Here is a 25,666-nt window from a genome sequence, read left to right on the forward strand (position 1 = left end):
AAAATGGTTAATTTTACGTTATGTGAATATTATTTAAAAAAATCAGATAGAGGGGCTGATAACAGGCAAAAAGGGAAAGGTCTTGTTTCAGATATGTGGAAATTCAGATTTAAAAAAATCCACATAGAGATTTCTAGAAGTTAGCTGGAGATACAAATTTGGAATTAGGTAGAAAGGTTAGGGCTAGAGACAAAGATTTGAGTGAAAATAGCTGAAAGTTATAGAAGTAGATGAGATTTCAGGAGGGCAAATATAAAGACAGATTTTAATCTTGGGGAAGAATTTCTAGGAGTTAAAGGAGAGGAGTCAATAAAGGAAACAATGAATCATCATAGGAGTAGGTTAAAAATAAATTAGAACAGTAACACCGGAATCAAGAGAAAATTCTAAAAGGAACAAGTGGTCAATATATCAATGAATCTGAGAAGTAAGGAAGTATAAGAATTGAGGAACGAGTAAGCCCAGGTAAATTAGGTCACATTGTGCTTCATTTAAAAAAACAAAAAACAAACCAAACAAGTTATGTTCTGTAGGAATGGGGGGCAGGGGTGGAGTGGTTTAGCAAGAAATTGGTAAAGGGCCACAAAAAGTGATTGTACTGTGTAATGATGAATACAGTATTATGCTACTTTGATTAATTTATTCATTCATTAATATATTCATTAAACAAATACTGTCTTTATTAAGTAGCAGGAGCTATGCTAGGACTGTAACTACAAAATCAAATAAGACATGGCCTCTGCCCTGAAATAGCTTTACTGGGGATGGGATCTAGATAAGTAAAATCTCCAATGAACTGTGGTAATGAGTTATGGTAGAGGTATACATGTCGTGAGGGGGAATATAGGAATATAAAGTTGAAGAGGTCAGGGGAGTAGACTGTTTGGTGTGTTTGTGTGTGTGTGAGTGTGTGCAAAATAAGGAAACCTAATATGAGGAATCTTCAAAAAGTTCATAGAAGGATTGATATTATCTTTTAATTCCATTTTTCCATGAACTTTTTGAAGTACCCTCGTACTGTTACCTGGTGTAAGTTTTCCTGAAAAGTTTCAGAGGTATTCTACCCTTCTTTACTTTTTGTAAATCATTAACATAGAAACAGCATATCTTGAAAACTGAAAATTAACATTCAGTTTTCATAAACTGAGAATTGTCTGTGAATTAAAAAGAAAAAGCACAACACAGCTACAAACTGGTGCTTTTTAATTTTTGTTTTTAACATAATATAATTTTTCAAAGTGGGTAGTCTTAATCTTCTTGAAGTCAAAGTAATAACCTCCTAGAAGATTAAAAATGCATAATTATTAACATTTAGTAAGATTTCTAAAGCTTTTTAAAAATCCTTATTAACAAACAAATGTATCTGTGGAAGTCAGAGAAATAGTAGACTCCCTGGAGCAAAACATTTCTAAGAATTAGATATCTTTTGTGAGAAGCCCAGAAAAGGTATGACCAATTGCTTTCTTGGATTAAACTGAAGTTACTAAATGAAAAACAAATTAGGTACAGATGTTTAATATATTGAGATTAATTTTACTCTCATGAGTACCATTTCCTCAGCTGCTTGGACTAACAGCAATTTGTTTCCAGAGAAGTGAATGTGTGTCAAAATAACTAAGCCAAACAGCACGGTTCAATAAGTTTTTTACATATATGTATTTTGAAACTGGATAAATGTTTCTAGTAAACGAAATGTCTACCATTTATATTAATAATGACATTCTATATAAACAGCATAAAATTTATTCAACCAAGACATGTCAGACACTGTGCTAGATTCAGGGGGATTCAAAAAGAAATAAAACAAGGTTCTTGCCTATAGTTCCAGGGTAGTGGAAAAAGAGACAAGTAAGCAATAATTACAGTACAGGTAATGGGGTTCCCATAGACATATGAACAAAATACTTTGGGAACATGGGTTTTCCCCGCTAATAAACCAAAGGAAAGATAACACAATATAGTTCACTATCACACAAAAAACCCCCAAACCCCAAAATTTAATAAATAACATACGACAATGGTCGATCTTCTCATCAATAACAATGACTGCAGTATTTACATATTATGGCTGTTGATATTTCATAAAAATGTATTGTTACATATCGTAAGGTAGATGGGCCAGCTTTATCATTTAATATCTTTATCCATGATCTTTATTAGCAACTTAAAAGCAGGAATCATGTTCATCTTTGTATTCCAAGGCCTAACACAGTACTTGTTATGTAGTAGTTTTAACATATGTTGAATGAATGAATAAAGATATATGTACAGGAATACTGATGATTATGAAAATAACACACTACGAGTCACAGACATCAGAATTAAGTGGGATGGACAAAGCTTTATAAGAACATTTGATATTCAATAAATATACCAGAAAGGCTCACTGAACAAAGGATAATGAAGTTTAATAGGGATAGGTACTGAGAACACCTATCTATGCAGACATACAAGCATGTGATTTATTTTTTCATAGTCTCTCTAGGTCTATAATCATGACTTCATGGTAGACATTTAGCAAATACTTGTTGAATGAGCATTTCTACCTCCACAGTATATCTATTGGCCTGAACTATATAGCTTTCTATGTATCTCCACTCTCTTCTTTCAAAGTCACTTGGGTTGCCATGTTAGTCCACCTAAAGTACTTTATCATGTAACTCTCATTTTCCTAAATGGCTCCGTAGTATTCAGGACCCTTCATTAAAGTAAAAAAAAAAAATGCATAGGGAATATGTATTACAACCTGGCACTAGAACACAGCAGTTACTAAATGGCTGAAAATTAATGAGCTAGGTTGTGCCGGGAAAATTAGTTTTCCATAATATGTTTTAAATGAGAATAAATCCCTACACAAAAATCAATTTGTTATGTATTAAAAGACTTAAATGTGAAAGAAAATATACGATAATTTTAAAACAATTTCTGCTCAGCTCTTTAGTCCCCCAGCTGTTGTTTACTGCTGGGTTTCTTGGAGCTCCACCCTGTACAAGCACAGTCTTGGAATCTGCTAATCACTTGTGAAGAATTTATATCCAGATTTTTGGGTTCCTTCTCTGCAGTTCCCTCCTCTCCAGGATTTTGCCTTTCAAGTACAAGCCACTAGTAGCTCCAAACTCTACTTTGGTTTTTTTCAGCCTAGTAAGACTGCTACTTCCTGTTAGGGTTTTATTCTTTTGCATTCAAATTTGGAAAATGCCTTCAAGGAAAAAGCCTCAACGGAAAAATGAGGCGGTTCTCACTTCACTTGCTTCCTTTCTCTGAATAATTGTAGTCTCTTAGATACTGCCTATGCTGATTGTTCTCCGTACCTTCAAACAATATATATATTTCATTCAGTTTCTATATATGTTTTTGGCAGGGGGGTTAGTCCAAAATAAGGGTCATTGCCAGAACTGATACTTAGTCATGAAAGTCTCTTGTTGGTTTCTCACTCTTCTGAGTCTTTCTTTTATATCTTTAAACATTCCATCAGTGATTATTTTATACTGTAACTCTAGTAATGCCAATATCTGATGTTTTTCTTAGACTAGATGTTTATTGTTACTGCTGACTCTCATGGTAGATTGCTTCCTTATGTGTTTGGTTATCTTTTATTGTTTGCTTTGTTTTAATACGGGGAAATCCTGGAAGTTTGAGGTAAGGATGTTTTCTCTAAAGAGAATTTGTGTTTATGTCTGCTCAGACGCAGATTGTGTTACAGACCTGGGACATATCATCTCCAACTATTCTTTAAAAGTCATTTCTAGGTTATTCACTGTCTTATTCCTGGCTGGTCTATACTATCGCTGATTTCTTAATAATTCTGCTTTGTATAAAGTTCAAAACCAAACACAACACCCAGGTTTAACTGGACAGAGCAGAGTACTAAAGAATTATTTCACCCTTGTTCTGGAAATTCTACTAGTGCTAATATACCCTAAAGGTATATTACTGCTTTTGGCAAGCTTGTTAAAACAAACAGGAACACACAGAAAGGGGTAAATGTGTAATTATCAGATACTTGAAAGAATATGAAACTTGTTACTATGAAATCAACTATGTAAATTCTGATATATGAATCTCAGTCCAAATAGAATAAAAAATTCTTTGACTCTGTAAGAAAACTTGTAATTTAAAAAATTATAGTTGAAACAAAAAGCAAAAAAACACAATGCACTGCATCTTATGAAAAGGCTTATAGCTAATATCCATTCTTTCGACCATTTTGGTCATATTATACCTTTAGAAAGATGTCATACGGCTGGATCATTACCTGAAATTCCTCTTTTTTTCCGACATAATCTACTTAATTTTAAGTTCCTCCAACCAATATTTTTGAAGTTTTACACATAAATAAATCACAATTCACAATTAAAAATCTAAAGGTTATCAAATCCATAATATTGGGAATATTCTCAATCTAAACTATTTACTTTTTTATGGAAACAAGTAAAATGGAGTTACCCTTCCTGAGTGAATAATTTTATCAGCTGACAAGCCTAGGTGAAAGGTTATAAGTACTTGAACAGTTAAAACTGAGATTGAAAATGAGGGAGATTTAAAAAAATTACTATAATAAAAAGCAAATTCAAGAGAACTAACTTTGAAAAAAACCTGAGAGACCTAACTGATAAGAGCATATAACTAGCATATTCAGTAATATATCTTAATGTCAGCCTCTTTTTATGCAATCAACTAATGAAAAGGTATTTTTCTAACCCCTCAATTAAACAGCTATATCTGGTTCACATTTTTTAATGGAAAATAACTTTAATAGTTTCTGCTGGATCTAACTCATTTTCATTGCTTTTTATTCCAAAAATACAGAATTCTAAAATAACAAAAAGAAAAATACCAGGAACTGGAAATATATTTTATAGGCAAAAATTATATGAAGGAAAAATAGTTCTTAGGTGAATAAGTCTTTAAAGAAATTTAAATAAATTTAGATAAATAAATTTAAATAAATTTAGAAGCTTCCCATTTAAGAATGCAGGGGTTGTTTTTTGTTTTTTTGTGTCTTTTTTTTTCTTTTGGTGGGGATCTGAACCCTTGACCTTGGTGTTACAACACCATACTCCAACCAACTGAGCTAACTGGCCAGCCCTTGATGTGTTTGATCTTAAAAGTCTGACAATGCCTTTAAAAACCTGAAATCATTGATATTGGCAATACAGTTTCATATTTTAAAAATGTTTTAATATACATTAAAAAGAGAATTAAAAATTCTCTTATGTTCCATAATGCCAGATGTATCAAGAGAGATTGTAACTTTTTATTGTAAAAGTAATATTCCTAAAGGAAAAAAATTTTAATAAACTATTATGTATCCCCAATATTTAAACCCAACCACTATTAACATCCTTTGTGTATTTCTTTTGTCTTTATTTTTTCTATAAAGACATACATACATAAATTGGTTTGTAATATAGTTTAATCAGATTGTACATATAATTTTGATCCTTGTTTTTCCACTAAACCTTAGATCATAGAATAAATTCCATTGCTCAAGGAACCTGGGTAAGTGAATGTAGCCACTGATGGTTATCTGTGCTTTACTCTCTACATCTTGAGGATTGCTTTTAAAGAAAACATATAAAACCTGAGATTTCCTTACTGTCTGTCCATTGCATAGTTCCACTAATTAACTAACAGATACCACAGAAAACATTTACTCTTCAAGGAAATTTCACTTCTTACCTTTTGAGCTGCAAGATGGAGGGCTGTTCTCTGGCTATGGTCAGTTTTATTAACATCTGCTCCTGCTTTCAGGAGAGTATCTGCACAATCCAATCTGTCAGCCAACACACAATACATAAGTGGTGTTCTCCCAAATTGATCTTCTTTGTCTTTAAGAGCAGGGTTTCCTAAAAATATAAGAAACAGATAGTGATATTTGGTAATTGTTATTACTAATATAAGTAGGAACATTTACAAAGTGTTTATTATCAAGTACTATGCTAAATGCATTAAATATATTATCTTATTCTCACTTTATCCTATAGGGAGATATTACCATTCCTGTATTACAGGAAACTTAGGCTCAGAGAAGTTAAGTAACCTGTCTACATTCACACTGAAAGTAGGTGGTGCAGCTAAAATTCAAACTGACTCATGACCGTATTCTTTATTATGTTATGCTGAATTAACATTTAGAGATATGGAGCTATGTTATGTTCCTCCCTCATTCCTTCTTTTGTCAATAGATACTTATTTAGTGCTGACTATACACTAGACATTGTGGTATGTCTTTATGAGTGATATAAAAATAAATCATGGTTGGTTTCCTGTTCTAGACAAGATGGAGCAAATGTATAGTATCTTGATCCTCTGGCTAATTACACCTAAAAACCTTGGGCAGAATAAATGAAAGGTAGAGAAGAAAAGGAAGACTGACTAGGGACTTTGGAACTTGAGGAACAATCTAGTGGTAACTTCCATGAAGATTTTGTCAAACCTCATACCTTGCACTAAGCAAAGAACAGCAATGAGATGGCATCTTACCCCTTCCCAATTAGGGAGTAGAGGAGGATTAGAGGAAAAAGTTGGAGAAAGGAATTCTTTAAATTGATATATGAAGTTGTGGGAGCTTCTGGGCAGCCCATGTGTAAAACTAATCAGAATCAAAATAACAAAAGCTCTAACAATTGAACTATGAGTGGAATACGGCCTAGGTTCTAAATTGGCCTGGGTATCACAGCAGTGGGGCAGACGAGAACAGCCCTGCAAGAACTCTGAAAACTAACTTGACATTTGAACAATAGTCCATAAATTTGAAACAGAATGTTCATTCTAAACCTAAACAGATTGTCAGTCTATTAAAAGAGGATATTTAAATAGGATCCAGAGTCTCATAACATAATACACAGAATGTCAAAAAGATATCCCAAATTCCTAGACAATTCAAGAGCCAGGAAAATATTAACTTAAACAAGAAAAGATAATGAACAGCCACCAATGCTGAGATAACACAGATATTTGAGTTATCTGGCAAGGATTTTAAAGCAACTATGATAAAAATGCTCCAACAATCAATTGTAAACACTCTTGAAATAAATGGAAAAATACAAAGTCTCAGCAAAGAAAGAGAAAATATAAAGATGAACCAGACAAATAATAAATATTTAATAAAGAAATAAATAAACAAATAAAAGAATCAAAATAAAAGCCTCACTGAATAGGCTCAATAGCAGAGTGGAAATGACAGAGGAAAGAATCAGTGAACTAATGACAGACCAATAGAAATTATTCAATCTGAACAACAGATAGAAAAGATAGAAACAAACAAAAAAAAATCAACAGAATCTCAGGGTCCTGTGGGACAATAAAAACATATTTACCATTCACATCATCAGAGTCTCAGAAAGGGAATAAAAAGTGAAGGGCTAAAACACAGTTGAAGGAATAATGGTTAAAAATGGCCCAAATTTGGTGAAAGACATAAACCTACAGATTTAAGAAGCTGAGCAAAGCTCAAATAGAATAAACCCAAAGCAATCCATGTTCAGTCAATCAAATCAAATTTCGTAAACTAAAGACAAAGAAAAAAATCATGAAAGCAGCCATACAGAAACAATAAATTATCTATAGGGGAATAGTAATTCAATTGGCAGTCTATTTCTCATCAGAAAACATGGAGGGCTGAAGGCAGTAGCACAACATTTTTCAAGCACTGGGGGGAAAAAATAACTGTCAACCCAGAATTCTATATCCAGTAAAAATATCCTGAAGGTGAAATAAAGATATCTCAGAAGAAGAAACCAACAGAATTTGAGGTCAGCAGACCAACTCTAATACAATTAGTAAAGAAAGCTCTTCTAACAAAAAGAAAAACAAAAAACAAACAAACAAAAAACTCTGGAACACCAGGAATAAAAAAAGAGAAACTGAATAGTGAATATCTGAGAGATATAATAGACTTAGACCGTTCTTCTCTTTAGTTTTTGAAATGATGTTCTGATGGTTGAAAGCAAAAGCTACAATATTGTTTGATGTGGTTCTCAATTTATGTAGAGGTTATTTTTAAGATAACAATATCAAAAAGGAGAGTAAAGGGACCTAAATAGTGGTAAGGCCTCCCCTCCACATTGCACTTGAAGTGGTACTATGATAATATAAGTATGCATATTCTAATCCCTAAAGCAATCACACACACACACACACACACACACACACACACTACACACACACATACACACACACACACACAGAAAAGCAAAAAAAAAAACCCCCAGGAAAACAAACTATACAAAGAGATTTATTTAAAAACACCATGAGACACTAGTTCACATATATTAGGATGGTTATAATAAAAAACATATATATAACAAGTATCAATGAGGACATGGAGAAATCAAAACCCTCATATACTGCTGGTGGGAACATAAAATGGTATAGCCACTTTGGAAAATAGTCTGGCAGCTCCTCGAAACATTAGAGTAACCATTTGACCTAGCCATCCTATTCTCAGTATACATCCAAGAGAAATGAAACATGTCCACACAAAAACTGGTACACAAATGCCCATAGCAGTTTTATTCACAATAGTCCAAAGGTGGAAATAGTGCAAGTATCCATAAACTGTTCATCAAATGATGAATGAATAAACAAAATGTTGTATATCACTACAGTGGAATATTACTCAGCAAAAGGAATGAAGGTCTAATACATGGATGAACTTTGAAAACATTATGCGAAGTGAAAAAAGCCAGCAAAAAACAGGACATATTGTATGATTTCATTTATGTGAAATGTCTGGCACAGGCATATCTACAGAGACAGAAAGTAGATTAGTGGTTGCCGAGGACCTGAAGTGGGTGGAATTGAGGGGTCATAGCTAAAGGGCATCGGGTTTCTTTGTGGGGTAACACCCTGGGCCTTGATGTTATCAGCCACATGCCCTAACCAACTGAGCTAACTAGCCGGCCTTGAATTTTACACTTTAAACAGGTGTATGGTATGTGACTTATATCTCAATAAAGCTGAACCAAAAGCCCCAGTATACATACATTAAATGGAATACTAAAAAATGGAAAGGAAGACAGGAAAAGTAGAACAGAGGAATGAAAAATCAGAAGGAACACACAATGGACCATAATAAATTGGAAATAAATCCTAACATCCATAATTACATTAAATGTAAATGGTATAAATATATAATAATATATTTTATAGAATATATAGCGATATATTTTAAATATAAAATATATAACAATATATTTTATATTTATATAATGATACATAAAATATATTTATTTTATATATAAATTATGTAACGATAAAAGGGTCAATTCACCAAGAATACATAATAATCCTAAATGTATGTACCAAACCACACAGCATTGAAATATATATAGCAAAACTGATAGAATTGAAAGAAACACTTAAAACATTCACAATTTTAGTTGATTCCCTCTGTCAATAATTGCTAGAACCACTAGAATGAAAATCAGCAAGGATACAGAACTGAACACCACCATAAAGCAGCATGATTTAACTGATATTTATTGAATACTTCATCTAATGACAGCCAGATACACAGTCTTTTAAAACGCCCATAAGACACTCATCAAAATAGATCACACACTGGGCCATAAAACAAATTCTAATAGATTTAAAGAACTGGAGTAATACAAAGTATGTTCTCTGGCAATAATGTAATTAAACTAGAAATCAATAACAGAATGATAGTAGAAAATCACCAAATACTTGGGAATTAACACACTTCAAAATAACACACGGGTTAAAGAGAAATCCCAAGGGGCATTTAAAAATATAATTAAATAAGTGAATATAAAATAATATAAAATATATAAATATATAAAATATATAAATTTATAAAATATATAAAATAATATGTAAGGTTCTTATCCTACACATGAGGGAGGCTTGGAAGAAAATATAGAGCATTGAATATTTGTATAAGCTTATATAAACCTATATAAAAGAATATTTTCAAATCAATAATGTGTGCTTCTAACTTAGCACACTAAAAAAGAAGCAAATTTAACCCCAAAGCAGAGGAAGTACATAAAAAAAACAACAACAGAGATCAATGAAATTAAAATCAGAGAAACAGAGAAAAATGAATGAAGTTAAAAGTTGGTCTTGGAAAGTAAAATTGCTAAATCTCTAATCAGAGTGAACATTAAAAACAGAGCAGACACAAATTTCAATATATATTTTGAAAGACACAAATTTCAATATATATTTTGAAATTGAAATACAAATTTCAATTTATATTTTCAAGAATAAAGTGGGGTCTTCACTACAGAGCCTGCAGATTTTAAAAGGAAAATAAAGAAATATGATAAATGATTTTATGCCTATAAATTCACAATTTAAGTAAATGGATAAATTTCTTAGAAGACATAATCTATCAAAGTCCACTTGAGTTACAGATACCTTCAATATTACCTGTGATAGGCAGAATTCTCAGATCAAACCCAAGATACCCACCCCCTGGTATACATACCCTGTATGATCCCCTCCTCTCCAGTGTAGGCAGGACCTATGAATATGATAGGATATTACTCTCATGATTACATTATGTTATGTGGCAAATGTGAAGGGATTTTGCAGAAGTAATTAAGGTCCTTAATCATTTAATGTCAAGTTAATCATAAGAGAGATTAGCATGGGTTGCTTTGACCTAATCAGGTGAGACTTTTAAAAGAGGGTCTAGAAGTCAGAGATGGAAGAAGTTTGACAAATCTGAAGCAGCAGAGAAACTTTCCTGCTGGGCTTAGAGAAGCAAACTGCTATGAGTTCTAAAGCAGCAAGAAAAAGAACTCGCTAATGTATACTTGGAAGAGAATCCTGAGTTTCAGATGAGACCTCAGCCCTGGCTGAATCTTGATTACAACCTTGTGAGACTAAGCAAAAGACCCAGCTAAGCCATGTCCAGATTCCCAGCCCCCAGAAGTGAGGGAATAAATGCTCTTTTTGTTTGTGTTTTTAAAGCCAGTCAAGCGTGGCTGTGGGGGGAGACAATGTTAATCAGCTTAACAATAACCTTTGGATCAACTTAAATGTTTATTGTTTTAAGCTAAATTTGTGTTAATTTGTTATACAGCAATAGAAAACCAATATAGTACTTTGTCTATTAAAGAAATTAGATTCATATTTAATCCTGCCTACAAAGCACTACTAAGAACACTGTGTTGAAAAATTTCAAGAAGCAAGTTTTGTACAAATGAACATGTGGTTTTAAAACTGTTATGGAAAGACAAAAAAAGTAGAAGAATAAAAAGGTTTTGAAAAACGAGAATGAAGTTTGAGGACTCACACTGTATCATTTCAAGACATACTGTAAAACTACAATAATGAAGACAGTGTGGTCATGGCAAAGGAATAGACACATAGATCAATAGAATAGATTTAAGAGTATAGAAATCGACACACACATACTTGTATATAATCAATTGATTTTGATAAAGGTGCAAAGGCAAACCAATGGATAGTCTTTTAAACAAATAGTGCTGTAAAAACTTGACATTCATATACAAAAACCAAACCAAACCAAACCAAACCCCTCAACCTATATTTTGCACTTATTTCAAGCTGCTATAACAAAGTACCACAGACTGGGTGGCTTATAAACAAGAAAAATTTATTTTTCACAGTTGTGGAGGCTGTAAGTCTGAGATAAGGGTGCTAGTGTGGTCGAGTTCTGGTGAAGGCCCTCTTCCAGGCTGGAGACTGCCCACTTCTTGTTGCATGCCCACATTGGGAAAAAAGAAGGCTAGAGAGCTCTCTGGGCCCCTGTTGTAAGGGCCCTAATTCCATTCATGTAGATTCTATGCTCATGACTTAAATTATCTCCAAAAGGTCTCACCTCCTAATATCATCACACTGGGGGTTAGAATTTCAACATATAAATTTTGGAAAGACATAAACATTCAGTGCACAATAGTACCATATATAAAAATTACCTCAAAATGGATCATAAACTTAAATGTAAAACCTATAATTATATGAAACTTTTAGTTGAAAACTAAGGTGAACATCTTGGATAAGACACCAAAGAACAATCCATACAAAAACGAATAGATTGAATTTCACCAAATTAAAAACTTTTGTGTTTGAAAAACACTGCTAAGAAAATAAAAAGACAAGCCATATACTGGGAGAAAATATTTGCAAAACAGACTTCTATCCAGAATAAAGTACACTTACAGATGAATAATAAAAAGACAGATAATGAAATTAAAAGATGGGCAAAAGTTGTGAATAGACATTTCACCAAATAACCATGTGAAAAGATGCTCAACATCGTTAATAAACAGGGAAATATAAATTCAACCCACAATATAATGTGAGGGTATTTCAAAAAGTTCATGAAAGATTTGTATTATCTTTTAACTCTATTTTTCCACAAACTTTTTGAAGTACCCTTGTACTATTACACATCTATTAGAATAGCTAAAATGAAAACAAAACCAAAAACAAACCTGACAATACCAAGTGCCAATGAGAATACATAACAACTAGAACTTTCAGAGATTGCTTTTAGGAATACAAAGTGGCATAGGCACTATGGAAAACTGTCTGTCAGTTTCTTATTAACTTAAATATACACTTAACCACAAGGCCTAATAATCTCTTGCCTATGTGTTTACTCAGGAGAAATAAAAGCATGAAAGCTGATGTTCACACAAAAACCTATATGTGGATGTTTATAGCGGCTTTATTCATAATTGCTAAAAACTGGAAACATCCCAATTATCCTTCAACTAGAAAATAAGCAAACTGTAGTACATCCATACAATGGGATACTGCTCAGCAGTAAAAAGGAATGAACTACTGATGCATTCAACAACATGGAAAAATCTCAAATGCCTTATGCCAAGTGAAAGAAATCAGTCTCAAAGGGGACATATTATATGATTCATTCACACGGCATTCTGGAAAAGGTAAAACTAGAGGGAGAGAAAACAGACCAATGGTTACCAGGGGTTAGGATGTGGGGAGGAAGTGGTTATAAAGGGACACATGGGGAGTTTGGAGTATGATAGAATTGTTCTACATACATCTTGATTGTGGTGGTGATTATGTGATTATGTATTTGTCAAAATTAGATAAGTGTACACTAAAAAGGGTGAAATTTACTGTATTATACCTTAATAAACTTTACTTAAAAACCACAACAAAAGACGCCATGGCTCCTGCCATGTGAAGAGGTTTTGCTACTTTCCTCACAGAAAATGATCAGGTATTCATATACGAACTGAGGGTAATTACATATGGGTTGAGCATGAGGGAAGCCAATCATTTCTAAGGTGTCTTGACCTGCACTCTGCTAATGGGGGAAGCAAACTGATCAAATGAAATGTCTTCTTTGGGGAAATAGAAATGCTAGATAAAGAAAGAGAACGTGTTACACTTTTGCCTGGGTTGTTTTGTACCTGAAACAAAGCTACTGTTTTAGTTTTAAATACATGAACATATATTTTAATCTTGGACATACTGGGACCCAGAAAGACGACAGCTTCTCAGACAACTTATTTTGCCAATCCATGTTTCCATGTATACTGGTAATAAAGCAGGAAAGGTCATTGCTTCTAAAATTGGAAATAGCCTTATAAATATATTCAGGTTGTGTATAACTCCCAGAGCAGGCAGGTGTTCTTTTTCAGAACTTTGGTTTTGAAGATGGAGTCAAGTTTTGCATATGTTTCCACATATCTGATAATAGAAGCCCCTGAGCTCTACGCTTCTGAGTGGTCCAACAGTGTTAGTTATTCTCCCCACAATATCTAATCCAGAAAACACCAAAGATTCTATCACTGCATTTATAGATAAGGACTCTTTAAACCCAAACTCATAAACAGAACTAATATGTAGTATAGGTAGAGCATATTCTTTTCACTGGTTTAAGCCCTTCTGGAGTCACAGTGATACTTATAGAGAATATGCTATAACAAGTCTAGTTTCTAGTTGTCTCTCATGATTAAAGGGCACTGTTTACCAGCCTCTTATTTGTCACTGTTAAGCAAAGAGAGTTGTAGCTAGTATTAGTTAGACGATAGTAATTCATATTATAATTCCCCACTAGAGTAGAATTCCTCCTTGGAAGCTCTAGTAAGGCAGAGGATTTAGGAACTGTGGTCACAGGAATAAATGCTGAGAAATGCTAGCACATCAAATCCTGGGATAATCCTAACTGACTGGAATCCTCAAGGCCAAAGTGAAGTCAGTACCATGGGCTTAGTAAGTAGCTCTTCCTCCTAGGACACAGAATTTCAGGCCAATTGCTATCTTCTTCCCAAGTCTCCTATAAGATACATGGAAACTTCGAGTCTTCTCTTCAATCCCTGACATACTTCTTTTTGTGTAACTTCCCCAAAGGGAAGATTTAATTGGGTTATGTCACCACCACCCAGTATGTTGTGCCTATAAGGCAAAATTTGCCTATCTGAGAAAATTGAAAGTATATAGCCCCTACTCATGATTAGAAGAAGCATTCAGCCTAACTTGGGTCCTGTCTTTAGTAGCTTTGGAGGGATACTGGCTTCATGGCTAGTGTCTGAGTCATGAGGGCACCATTAGGTTCTGGGCTTCTGGGCTAAAGGAGAGTAACTGAGAGAAGTCTGTGCTTTTATCCATTGACCCTACTCCCTTCCTTAGTTTCCTCAATTATAACCTTCAACTAATACCTGTCCAGTCTATACCATAACTTATTTTGATGATCGAATAGTTATTTATTGTTTAGAAGTATTTGGTAACTGCAACATGTTGTACAAATGTAGGGCTTAAGATGTAAACTAATATTCACTGAACAGCAGTGCATTTAAATTTGCATTCCTGTCAGAAACAGTTAATATAGAAAGCAGCTGGCTAGTGTGCTGAGTTGTTTTAATTATTCTGACAACTGTGGAGATGGCCTCTAATCCATGGCCAATTGGTGCCTGCTTAACTGGGGCTAGCATTCCGCATGTGCTCTGTCTGAACACAGCTCAGAAAGCTGAGCTGGAACCATGATGGCAAGCCACTGCTCTATCGCATTCAGTTATTTTAAGGCTAGTGAAGCAGAAGAGACTGTATGGTTAATGGGCTGGTATGTGCAGAAACCAGAGCTCCAACTCTAGCTGTCAGAGGAAATGTCTGTCATTTGTAGTGACAGTTGTGCCAGTCTACACAATAGCTACAGCACCACACTTCCCAAGGCAAATAAATATTGCATTCTCTGTTGACATCTTATTTGCTTGTGCTAAAATGTTACCTTCGTGTGGCATCGAAGATGCATTTATTTCACCTGCTTTTAATCACTTCTTACTTCACACTTTTCACATTGCCAATTCATATCGCCACTTTTCATATTCACAATCTTGGGAAGGCATTTGTTATCATTTTAAAAATATTTGCTTATTGTTGTAGAGAGACAACATGGGAACAATGGAAAGAACACAGGATTCATCACTAAATAACTTGGTTTGAGTCTCAATTTTGCCAATTATTAGCCCTGCAACTAAACTTCTTAACTTCTGGGTCTCAGTGTCCTAACATACAAAATTAGAATAATAATAATAACATGGGACATATTGTATTTGGAGGACACTTGAGACTTTACAAAATAATTTTACATTACAGTTGTTGCAGGTATCTTAAAATATCATTTACATTCATTGCTATTTCAAAATGATCATAGTTATTAGATCTGCCACTAGATCTTGCTATTTAATGTGTTCATAAAAACTATGGCAGATATACTGCTATGTCACAACTTAAAAATATTTGATAACTGTATTTCAATATAACTGGTGTCCTTTGTAATCGTATATATTGTACTTAAGCTCTTAAAATTATATATAGAGAGAGCTTAAATGTATTTTGGCAGCTGACTGGAATGGGGAACTGAACCCTTGACCTTGGAGTCACAAGGCTGTGCTCTAACCACCTGAACTAAGTGGCCAGCCCCTTAAAACTTTTTTTTTCCGAGAAGAGGTCAAAAAGTCTTACCAGATTGCCAAGAGGGCCCATAACACAAAAAATATTAAGAAAAATCCAATCTAGAGAAACATTCAGTTCATCAGTCAAGGTCAGATCTAATCAGTTCATTCCTTCTTGTCTATCATTCTCTACTTATTCATACATGTGAAACTGCATGTGTGTACAGAAACATTTACCCATACATTGAACTCCCATAGTTTAGTAGTTAAAAGCATGGACTCTGGAATTAGACTTTCTGGCTTTCATCTCACTTTTGCTACTTTCTAGACAAGTTACTTAATCTCTCTGCACCTCAGTTTCCTCACCCAAAACTATTTGGATTGTTTCACTATTAAATGAGTTAATGAGTTGCAAAACATTTAATACACTGCCTGGCACATAAGACATAATTTTATGAATGCTGGCTAATTTTATTACTGTTATTAATAGAGATACATATATGGGTAAGTATATTTTTAAACACATACATATATAAGCAAGCATTTATAAAAGATTTAATGACCCTAACATTTAGGTAAGGGTTGTGGTAAAGGAAGAAGTAACCTGAAATACAGCCTCTACTCTGCGACTTATGAGGCTCATTGCCATATCTAACTACTGTGTTGGGAGATGTTAAAAACAAGGAGAGGAAATGATTCAGAGAGATTATGCTTGCACAGAATGTTGACAGTGCAATGAAAGTTGTAGAATCAGAATGGTGCTTCCTGGTCACTATACAACTGCAAACAACCTCAAGTATTGTTAGCAGTAATGACAGTATCAATCATTACACACTGCACATTTACATATTATTTCGTTTGGTTTTCACAAGGAAAACATTAATATTCACAGCATTTAGTGATTTCTCATTTTGAGACATTTCGGAAACAATGGAAGACTTAATTATTTTACTCTAAGTCCAACCTGATATAACAATAGTAATAGGGTACTACTCTTTGTCTACTATGTGTTAGGTGCCATGGTAGATGTTTTATAGCCATTATGTCATTTAACTGTTACACAGCGAAATATTATAATCTATAGTTTACAGATGACAAAACTGATGCTCAAAAAGATTAAATGGCTTAGCCAAGGTAATAACTCTAATAAATGATAGAGCAGAATTCAAAATCCAGTTTTATCTGATTCTAAAATCCATACCCTTTCTACTACACTACATTGTATAGTATTAAAATGAATCTACTAAATTCTGTCACCAATTATATCTCTGGTATTCATTCAAATTATCTGAGTTTGATATTACATATTCATAAGTGATAACCATAGAAAATAAAGATTTTACTATGAATGCTTATGTTTTTAGGGCCCAGAACTAAGCACTAATACGTTTGAATTTACGAAGTAGTGCATTATGTTAAAATATTAATTCATTGTATTAGGCTAAACACAAAAAATTGCTACTGAAATCATGTCTCCTCCAGAGAAGGCCTCTTCAGTTCTCCTCCAGTACAATGGGCAGCACAGAAATTGTTAGATTTAATTAGTTATGTTTGTAGGAAGAGACCTTCATCTGTTTCCATGGAGTCAAACACATCACTGACATACTTCTCCATGGAAACACAGAAGGGAAAACAGAAAATGCTAAAGTGAATGAATTCACTGAGCAGTTGGTGAACAAAGATTCAAGAAAAAAATTAATTCATTTGTAGTACTATGTCACTAGTTTAGAAAAGAGAAATAGCATATATTTAGACATCATCAAACATGTGCTTCATAAAAGGATGTTTAAAATAAATTGAAATTTAAGATGAAACAGTTATTATTTTAGTATGAATATACAAATATTGGGAAATACCACAGAGCAAAGGTATTACAGAGCAAAGGTTTACGTGTCTTCTAGGCACAGAAGACATGATGGCACGATTCTTACAAGATGCACGGTGCTACCCTCAGTCAGTAATGAATGAGGAGTTCCTCAGATAAGATGCTACAAAGCATAGGGAACCAATCTATAAATAAATTTATCAGTTTTATACTAGCTTCACATCAGGATTGCTTTTTGGTTTTTTAAGGATTTCTCTTTGGGGATATAAAATTATAGGATGGTTTCAAGTTTTATGATGAAATATGTTAGTTCATTTATATGACTGGGCACGTATACGTGGTTTTAATTTACAACTGCATGTTTTGTTTTCTTTGAAGGTTATATTTCTCATTATGTTAATAAAGAATTCATTCTATATGGTACTTTTTCTTGAGGCATTCTGACCTAAAAAATTTTTTTTTTCTCATGGAATTTAGTCGCAATTTGTCTCTCAATTCAATTTAATTTAACTCAATAAATTTTTAGTCCTGGCTCTCAAGACGATTATAGACTACTTGGGAAGAAAGAATGATTCTATTTATTCATTCCTTCAACAAATATTTTTCATGTGCCTACTGTGTGCCAAGTACTGTGCTGGATTTTGTGGATATAGTGATGAGTTAAAACACACCCATTCTACTCTCATGGAGGCCACCTGCATATGGAGGAGAGAGATATTAGAATAGCCATACGCATAAATACACAGTCTGAGCCAAGTTTTATGAAGGAAAACTACAGAGTGCCAAGAGAGAACACAAGGAACAGCTTCACTGAGATTGGATGGTTAGAACAGGCCTCTCTGAAGAAGTGACCTTAAAGCTGAGACCTGAAGGATGACCAAGAGTTAGTCAGACGGAGAATAGGGAGACCAGCATTTCAAGCAATACCCTGAGACGGAAAAGGGCTCGGCAGGTTTGAGAAACCGAAAGAAAGCAAATTTTTCTAGGAAGAGGGTAGTGAAAGGTAAGGGTGGAGAGGAGAAGAGGTACACGTAGCATTTAAAATTTTATTCCAAGTATAATGGGAAGCAACGAAAAAATTTTGAACATGAAAATGACATAACTGTACATAAAGCTTTTCAGTTCAAGTGAACAGGGAAAATTTAGCCAAAAAAAAAAAAAAAGGTCAAAAAAGGCAAAAGGACACTATAGTGTTTAAGAATGTATATTTAAGTGGTAAAACTACAATGTAATGATTACTATAAAAGTTAAGATAGCAAAGTACTCTGGGTGGGGGAGGAGGATGCATTAGGGGTTCCTGGGGTACTGACAAATGTTCTGTTCTTTGACCCAGGTGGTGGTTAAATGGATGCTTATTTATTAAATTGTACATATGAGTTGTGTGCACTTCTCTATGTATATACCTCAAAATAAGGAAGTGTATTTCATTTTCTTTTAATAAAAGAGTAGATTTAGATAAAGAGGTGGGGACAATGGATGCATGTGGCTTTGGTTTTGGTGACAGAGAGTGATAATTGACCCCCTATCCATTCTGTCATTCTTTTTAGGAATTGAACACCCTGAGCTTTAACTGAGCATGACACCATCCAGGAAAAGACTTTTTTAGGCCTCTTTTGTCCTAGGGGTGGCTGTATGTCTAAGTCCAGTCCTTATCCTTCATGACATACTACTTTGCCTGCGCCTCCTTCTCCCTTCCCACTGACTGGGCTATGACTGCAACAGAAGTATTTGCCATTGACTGAGAGATGTAAGCCACATATTGAGAAGGGTAGAGCAGCCCCAGCAGCACCCCTGGGTGATTTTGTAAGCAGAGATGTCTACGCACCCTACACTGCCCAAATATCTTTATACTGTTATGAAGATGAAATATACTTCTATCTTGTAGCAGTTTAGCCTGTGCACTAATACAGTGGTGAAGGAAAGTTGAGAGATATGGCAATACCTAGAGAGGGATGAAGGAGCACGGAAAGGATTTTTAAATAATGGAGACAAAGGAGCATGTTTAAATGTTAATGGGAAGAATTTAGAATAGAAGAAAAGGTTGAAGATGTCATAATGAGAGGTAAAAAAAAATGGAGAAGACAGGAGGGGACAGAACATGTATGGAAGAGCTGCCCTTTGACAGAAAGAGGGATCTTTGCTCTGTTTTAGCAGGAAAATAGAGGAAGATGGGTGCAGATGTAGGTAGATTTGTAGATATCATGCTTCATTTTCTCTAGGAAGCATAATGCATTATCTGAGAATGCAGGGAGGGGTATTGGCTGTCAGAGGTTTAGGTTGTATGAGAAGGTATGAAACATTCATTAGGAAGAAATGTGTTAACATGAGCAGTAAGTGTCGAGTGCCTACTTGAAGTGGGTAATCATGAATTTGGGGTGCTATCAATCTTTCAACTGGAGTTCAACTGTTCGAGGGTTACCAGGACTAGATAGATTACATTGAACCTCTATATATTATTTGTACATATAGATGACAGGGAAAACTTTGAATCAACTTTAAATTATTAAAAATTAATATTTTTATACTATATAATTTTTATATCTTATATTGTAAACTTTAGTACTTCAAGTATATATTGAATGTTAAAAGATCATTATCCACCACTTCATTCTAGATCTCTGTTATTATAAAGATGAACTGATTTCCTTTGCACCTTAGAATACATATCTAGATTCAGTGTATAATACATAGAAATTTCTCAAGTACTTTTCACCTAATCCTAATCCATATTTTTAAAGTTTTAGGACTTGATTTCTTTCTTGTCCAATTCTTGGAATAAAATATAAGTAATAATATATTTCCATTAAAGTGTATAAGTACTTTGCAAATTAAAATTAAGATTAACCAACTTCCTTAGAACAAATAATTATTTTTAAATTTTCTGTATTTAAGGGGACTGCTTACCTATGATGAGCCTCTGAAGAGCACCCTTATCTCCATTAACAGCAGCAGCATGAACTTGGGATGCTAATGAGGAACTAGAAAAGAATAAGTTCTCTGATCTGTTCATAGTCTTCTCAACAGCTGGACCAACCTGAAACAATGATTCATACAATGACTCTATGCAGGAAACATTTCTGAAACCTGTCTCATCCGTTTCAAGTGGCTATGTTATAAATATGGTTTACTGGAAATATTTGAGAAGGATTCAAAAAATCTACGATCTTAGTTCTAGAATTGTCATAAAGTGGCAAGTTAAACAACCATTGTACAAGTTTCTCATCTGTAAAATGAGAGGGTCAGGTGCTTCTAAGACCCTTCCCAGGGGCTATTTGAGGGGAAAAAAAGACTCGATATTTAACAATTGGCACAGGGCTCAAAAGTCACAGTGACTTCTAAGTTAATACAGGTAATATATTTCTACATAATACTAAATACTAGAGTTGATATTGGAAATAATGGTCATGACCAAGCCACAAAAAGGGTTTGATGTAGACTTAATTGTGAAGAATTAAATAGAGTCAAGTGCTGACTTAACAGGGAGCTACTTCTTTCCCTCATCCCCACAAAAGGTGAAAATTTTATTTGTTCTTTCCTTGGTCCACCAGGGAAATACACCTAGCTTGAGTTCTTGATTTTAGGATCTTACTTGAAACATCACATCATTAGAATTAGCCATATTTCATTAAGGGAAATTTTGTTCTTACTGGTAGTCTCATGTGTTTTGTTAGAACCTTCTAGAAATGCATCAGCTGCATAGGAAAACAGTGAGTTCCCTACCATATGAGTGTTTAAGCAGAGGCTGGACTATGTCAGAATTCAAGCATCTGATGGGAAGGAAAGAGGGGTAGTTACATCAATGATCTTATTAAACATCCTTACTAAACCTAAGATGCTATATCAAAGTTCCAAAGTTGGATGCCTACAAGGACTAGGGAGGTAACAAGTATAAGAAATGTAGGAAGTCATGGGGATCATGGCAAAAGAGAGCAGTTCTTAAACAGCTCCAGTTATTTGCTGCCATGAAGGTAGTCAAATCCTCTTCTAATTTCACTGAAAAAGCATGTCACTCCAGTCTCTGTGACTCCTAAAGATATGGGAGTTTTGTAAGATAAATTTATCACAACTGATGAGCTATTACTTGTGTTGTACAAGGATTATTGGTTCAAATTCTGCCTTAGAGAGAATATATTTTAATTATGGTAAAGGTCAACTCTTCATGTCTTTATTTTGCTGACAATTTTGAGTTAACATCCTGGCAGAATATATGGAGGAAGAGGGTGTTGTGAGACCTTTCTGTCATGTCTGAGTATGTCTGTCATGTCAGAAGAGCCACTGTAATATGCAGGATTATATTAAAGTCACTTGTGAGAAGCTACAAAACAGGGGTGGAGGTGGAAACATGGTAGGGGAGTAACTGCACTTGGGTTCTAGGCCTTGTTGTATTAATGATAAGCAGTATGTTCTCAGGCTATCTCGGCTCTGTGGGTATCTGTAAAATATGAAAAATGAAAAGGGTGGACCGTGTTCATTCGTTCAACAAATTGATTGGCAACTAAGTGCGAGGCACTATTCTGATCAGAGTTTTAGGCATACAAGATTCACAAAAAGGTTCTTTATACCCTTTGGAAGATACACTGAAAATTAGATCTTGGCTCATATATATATGAGTGCGTGCGTGCGTGTGTGTGTGTGTGTGTGTGTATCACCTCACAATTCTTAGCACTTAGCAAAGTAACAGGTTTGTGGCTGGTGCTCGGTAAATATTTGTTGAATGAAAAGTCACAGGCTGAGTGCTAAGTCCAAAGGGTGAGCAGGATCAAAGTTTGATTTTTTTAAATAATGAGTTCAATCTCATGAGTCCCAGTTCTTTTTTAATTTCTCATTTCAACTATACTTGGGCTCTGTCAAAGAGGAAGATGAGTGGTATGCAGATAAGAGCACTGTACTAGGAGTCAGGAGACCTAAGTAAGAGTATTGGCTCTGTCACTATCTAATTTTGTCATACTGGAAAGCCATTGTTTAGGGTTCTTTTTAGCACAAATGCATTTTTTTGTGCTTTTTTTTTTGTAAATCATTTTTTTATAGACGAAAATCAAAACCACTCTGTCAAAGTGCTATAAAAGGCAAAGGTATCATCATCCTTAACTAATTATAGAACAAGCCACAGTAATAAAAAATAGTTATAACTGTACAGAACTAGTGGTGTAGTAGTCACATGCAAAGGAAGAGTAATTCCGATTTGGACTAAAGGGTTACTTGTTCGGGAAGTTCTCAGAGATGGTGACATTTGAGATGGCATTCCAGAAAGAGAAGGGTGTAAGGCCATTCCAGGCAGCAGGAAAGCTGGAGTCAAGGCAGGGAATAGGGAGAACCACAAAAATGCACAGTGCCTCCTTAATACTTAGTAGTGGTTGTCAGGCTATCCTTTGCGGAGCGTGGACCAGGCTGGGTGTTTGCAAGAAGATGCTGGAGAGCTACTTGGGGCCCGTCTAAGATTCTCAATTGCTTGGCTAAGGAATTTCGTAATTATCCTGTAGGAATGATCCACGCATTAGTAGAATTCACTCTCGCACAGAGATTTTCAGTTAACAACGTGCTTTCTTATCCCTTACCATATCTACTCCTTATACGAGCCCTCAGAGACATAGGGATAAGTCACTGACTTATTCAACTGAGGCCCTGAGAGGTGGTTCCAACTTTATCATGCAGGAATTAGTACAGAAAGAAGAGGTAGCAGGCTAGGAGGCCAGTGATGGAAGCTCAGGCCACAGGCCGGGACAGGAGGGCCGTGAGTCAGCGGCAGGGGCCAGGGTCGCGCAGACTGACCGATCCGAGCTTCCCAAGCCAGGCCCCCTCCTACTCACCCTCGCCTCCTCCAGGACTGATGTCCCGGGGGCGGCTCCAGGAGGCACGACCCCCGCCGGGCCGCCCCTCCCGCCAGGCCAGGACCCTACACCCCGCAGGGTAAGACCCTGCAGCGCTGAAGTTTAGCAGAGCCCCTCAGGAGGCCGCCCGAGGCGCTCGACCGCACAGCCTTCTGGGAATTGTAGTTCCTAATCCGCGGAAACGCAGACACCACCCTCCGCCCTTTCCATCCCACAGGGCCCCGCGCGCAGGTACTTGGCGGACCTGGGCCGAGAGCCTATTGGGAAAAGGAGTTCAAGATGCCCGATGGCGGGCTCGGCGAGAGTGGCGCAGGACTACATTTCCCGACGAGCTCCGAGGTGGGCAGGACCCGGAAGTGAGGATGTGCGAGGCCTCTCTGGAAGTTGTCCCGGGTGTTCTCGGCTGGAGCTCCGGGTCGAGAGGACAAGGTGCAGCTGCTGGGAGATTCCTCCGCTGCCTCCGGCTCCCGGAGCCCAGCCCTTTCCTAACCCAACGCAACCCAGCCCAGTCCTAGCCGCCAACGCCTGTCCCTGCCGCGGACTCCAGCGTTACCATGAATCCTGTCGTCTTCCTATCCTTACCCGACCTCAGATGCTCCCTGCTGCTCCTGGTGAGTGAGTGAGGGAATGACAGACCCTTCGACAGGCGCACGGACGACCTCCCGCCCTCGCCGAAGGGGAACACTGCTGCCCCTGCCTTCCTATCTTTTCCTCTGGTGGGGAGGAATGCACCCTCCCCCGCTGTCTTCAGTCGTGCCATCCGTCTGTCCGCTTCCCAAGCTCCGGGTCCCCGAGGCCTGAAAAACCACAGTCGGGAATTGGACCTGTAAACGGGAGAATTAGTCCTGGGAGAGTGATACGTGGGAGGGTCGCGGCGGAGGAGCTCCCCCTATCCTCCTGAGTACGGGGGTGGTTTCCCTTTCGAGGGCTCCTGGACCTGGTGGTAGCCTGAATCGGAAAGGACGGAGAGTAGACCTAGTGTTCTTTCCCACCCCCTTCGTTTGGGAAGGGTGGGAGGCCGACAGGTGCTGGGGGTGTGAATCTCTAGAACCGTGATACAGTGCCCGGGTTGGCAGAGCCCTCTGTTGTGGCTTGATGCGATTGGTTGGGAACCCGGAACTGGAAACTGGTTTGGTGCCCACTGGGAGAATAAAGGGTTCCGGAGGGTGTGATTGCCTGACAGCTCAGCCTAAAGCCTCCCTTAAATTCTGTTGCAACCTACACCTACCCCACCTACTGAAGCAGATTTTTAATTCAGTGCTCCTGATTTGATAATGACCAGACCTTCTCCATATGTGTACACTCATTGCTTAACTCCCCAACATGCTAAGCATCATCCAGTCTTATAAAAGAATCCTTTCCCAGTACCCTTTCTTCCAAAATACATCTTGAATGTTCAGCCTAAGCGATCTAGGTTTCAGGTCCAATTGGGACAAAAGTGAAGGACTACCATATGGCAAAGTGACGTACATTTAATTGGGCTGTTATTAAAATAAATATTTGAAAATACTTTAATTGTAGTAGATTTTTAGAAAGCCATATTTAAGATGAACATTACTGAGTAAAAGCCAGTTTCTTTACAATTTAAGAAACATAATTAAGTGAATCACAGGAAGTCACATGGCTGGTTAGGGCAGAACTGAAATTAGAAACAAGTTTCTTGACATGCAGTGCCTATCCCACCATATCACATTAAATTTTTAATATTTGTATTTGAAATAGTTTTCTTTCTCTTACTTTTCTTTGTGACTTACAAGCCATATTCAAAAGCCATATACAGCACTTGGACCTTTATAGAAAATGCACTATAAAAAGCTGAATGGAATATCAAAATACTTTTGGGATCTAAAAATTGTATATAAATGTGGTAATATTAAATGACAGAAGTTCTTATTGCCACTTCTTGTAAGTATACAACAGTGAATGACTTTTATATAGAGGAAAATATTCTGTATAGTGCTTTTTTGTGTGATTTTATTATACACTGATTCTTTTTTCCTTCTAGAAATGTTGGATTAATACCATTATTAGATACCCGTTTTTACTCAAGGACACTATATACTAATCTTTTCTTTATCTATAAAATGACTTGAATTACGAGTTGTCTGCTAGAAATTACTTTTAGGTTATTAAAAAGTACA

At 35.9% G+C, this 25,666-nt stretch overlaps 2 protein-coding genes across 4 annotated transcripts in view; one reads left to right on the forward strand and one right to left on the reverse strand.

Moving 5' to 3' along the window:
* Positions 1 to 23,661, reverse strand: part of INVS (inversin) — a 150,480-nt gene extending 126,819 nt beyond the window's left edge. For 2 of the 3 annotated variants that reach the window (XM_063082257.1, XM_063082256.1), the window contains exons 1-3: positions 23,505 to 23,661; positions 20,602 to 20,731; positions 5,683 to 5,849 (exon numbers count right to left, since the gene is read on the reverse strand). In XM_063082257.1, the coding sequence (XP_062938327.1) occupies positions 5,683 to 5,849; positions 20,602 to 20,707 (273 nt within the window). In that variant the 5' untranslated portion in view covers positions 20,708 to 20,731; positions 23,505 to 23,661. Of the gene's footprint in view, positions 1 to 5,682; positions 5,850 to 20,601; positions 20,732 to 23,504 lie in introns of those variants that run through there. The other variant, XM_063082258.1, reaches the window with a different exon arrangement.
* Positions 23,662 to 23,911: 250 nt separating this feature from the next.
* Positions 23,912 to 25,666, forward strand: part of ERP44 (endoplasmic reticulum protein 44) — a 110,032-nt gene continuing 108,277 nt past the window's right edge. Inside the window, exon 1 of the mRNA XM_063081781.1 lies at positions 23,912 to 24,136. Within this exon, the coding sequence (XP_062937851.1) occupies positions 24,080 to 24,136 (57 nt within the window). The 5' untranslated portion in view covers positions 23,912 to 24,079. The remainder of the gene's footprint in view (positions 24,137 to 25,666) is intronic.

The sequence above is a fragment of the Cynocephalus volans genome, chromosome 17 (assembly GCF_027409185.1).
Source record: "Cynocephalus volans isolate mCynVol1 chromosome 17, mCynVol1.pri, whole genome shotgun sequence".
Classification (NCBI taxonomy): domain Eukaryota; kingdom Metazoa; phylum Chordata; class Mammalia; order Dermoptera; family Cynocephalidae; genus Cynocephalus; species Cynocephalus volans.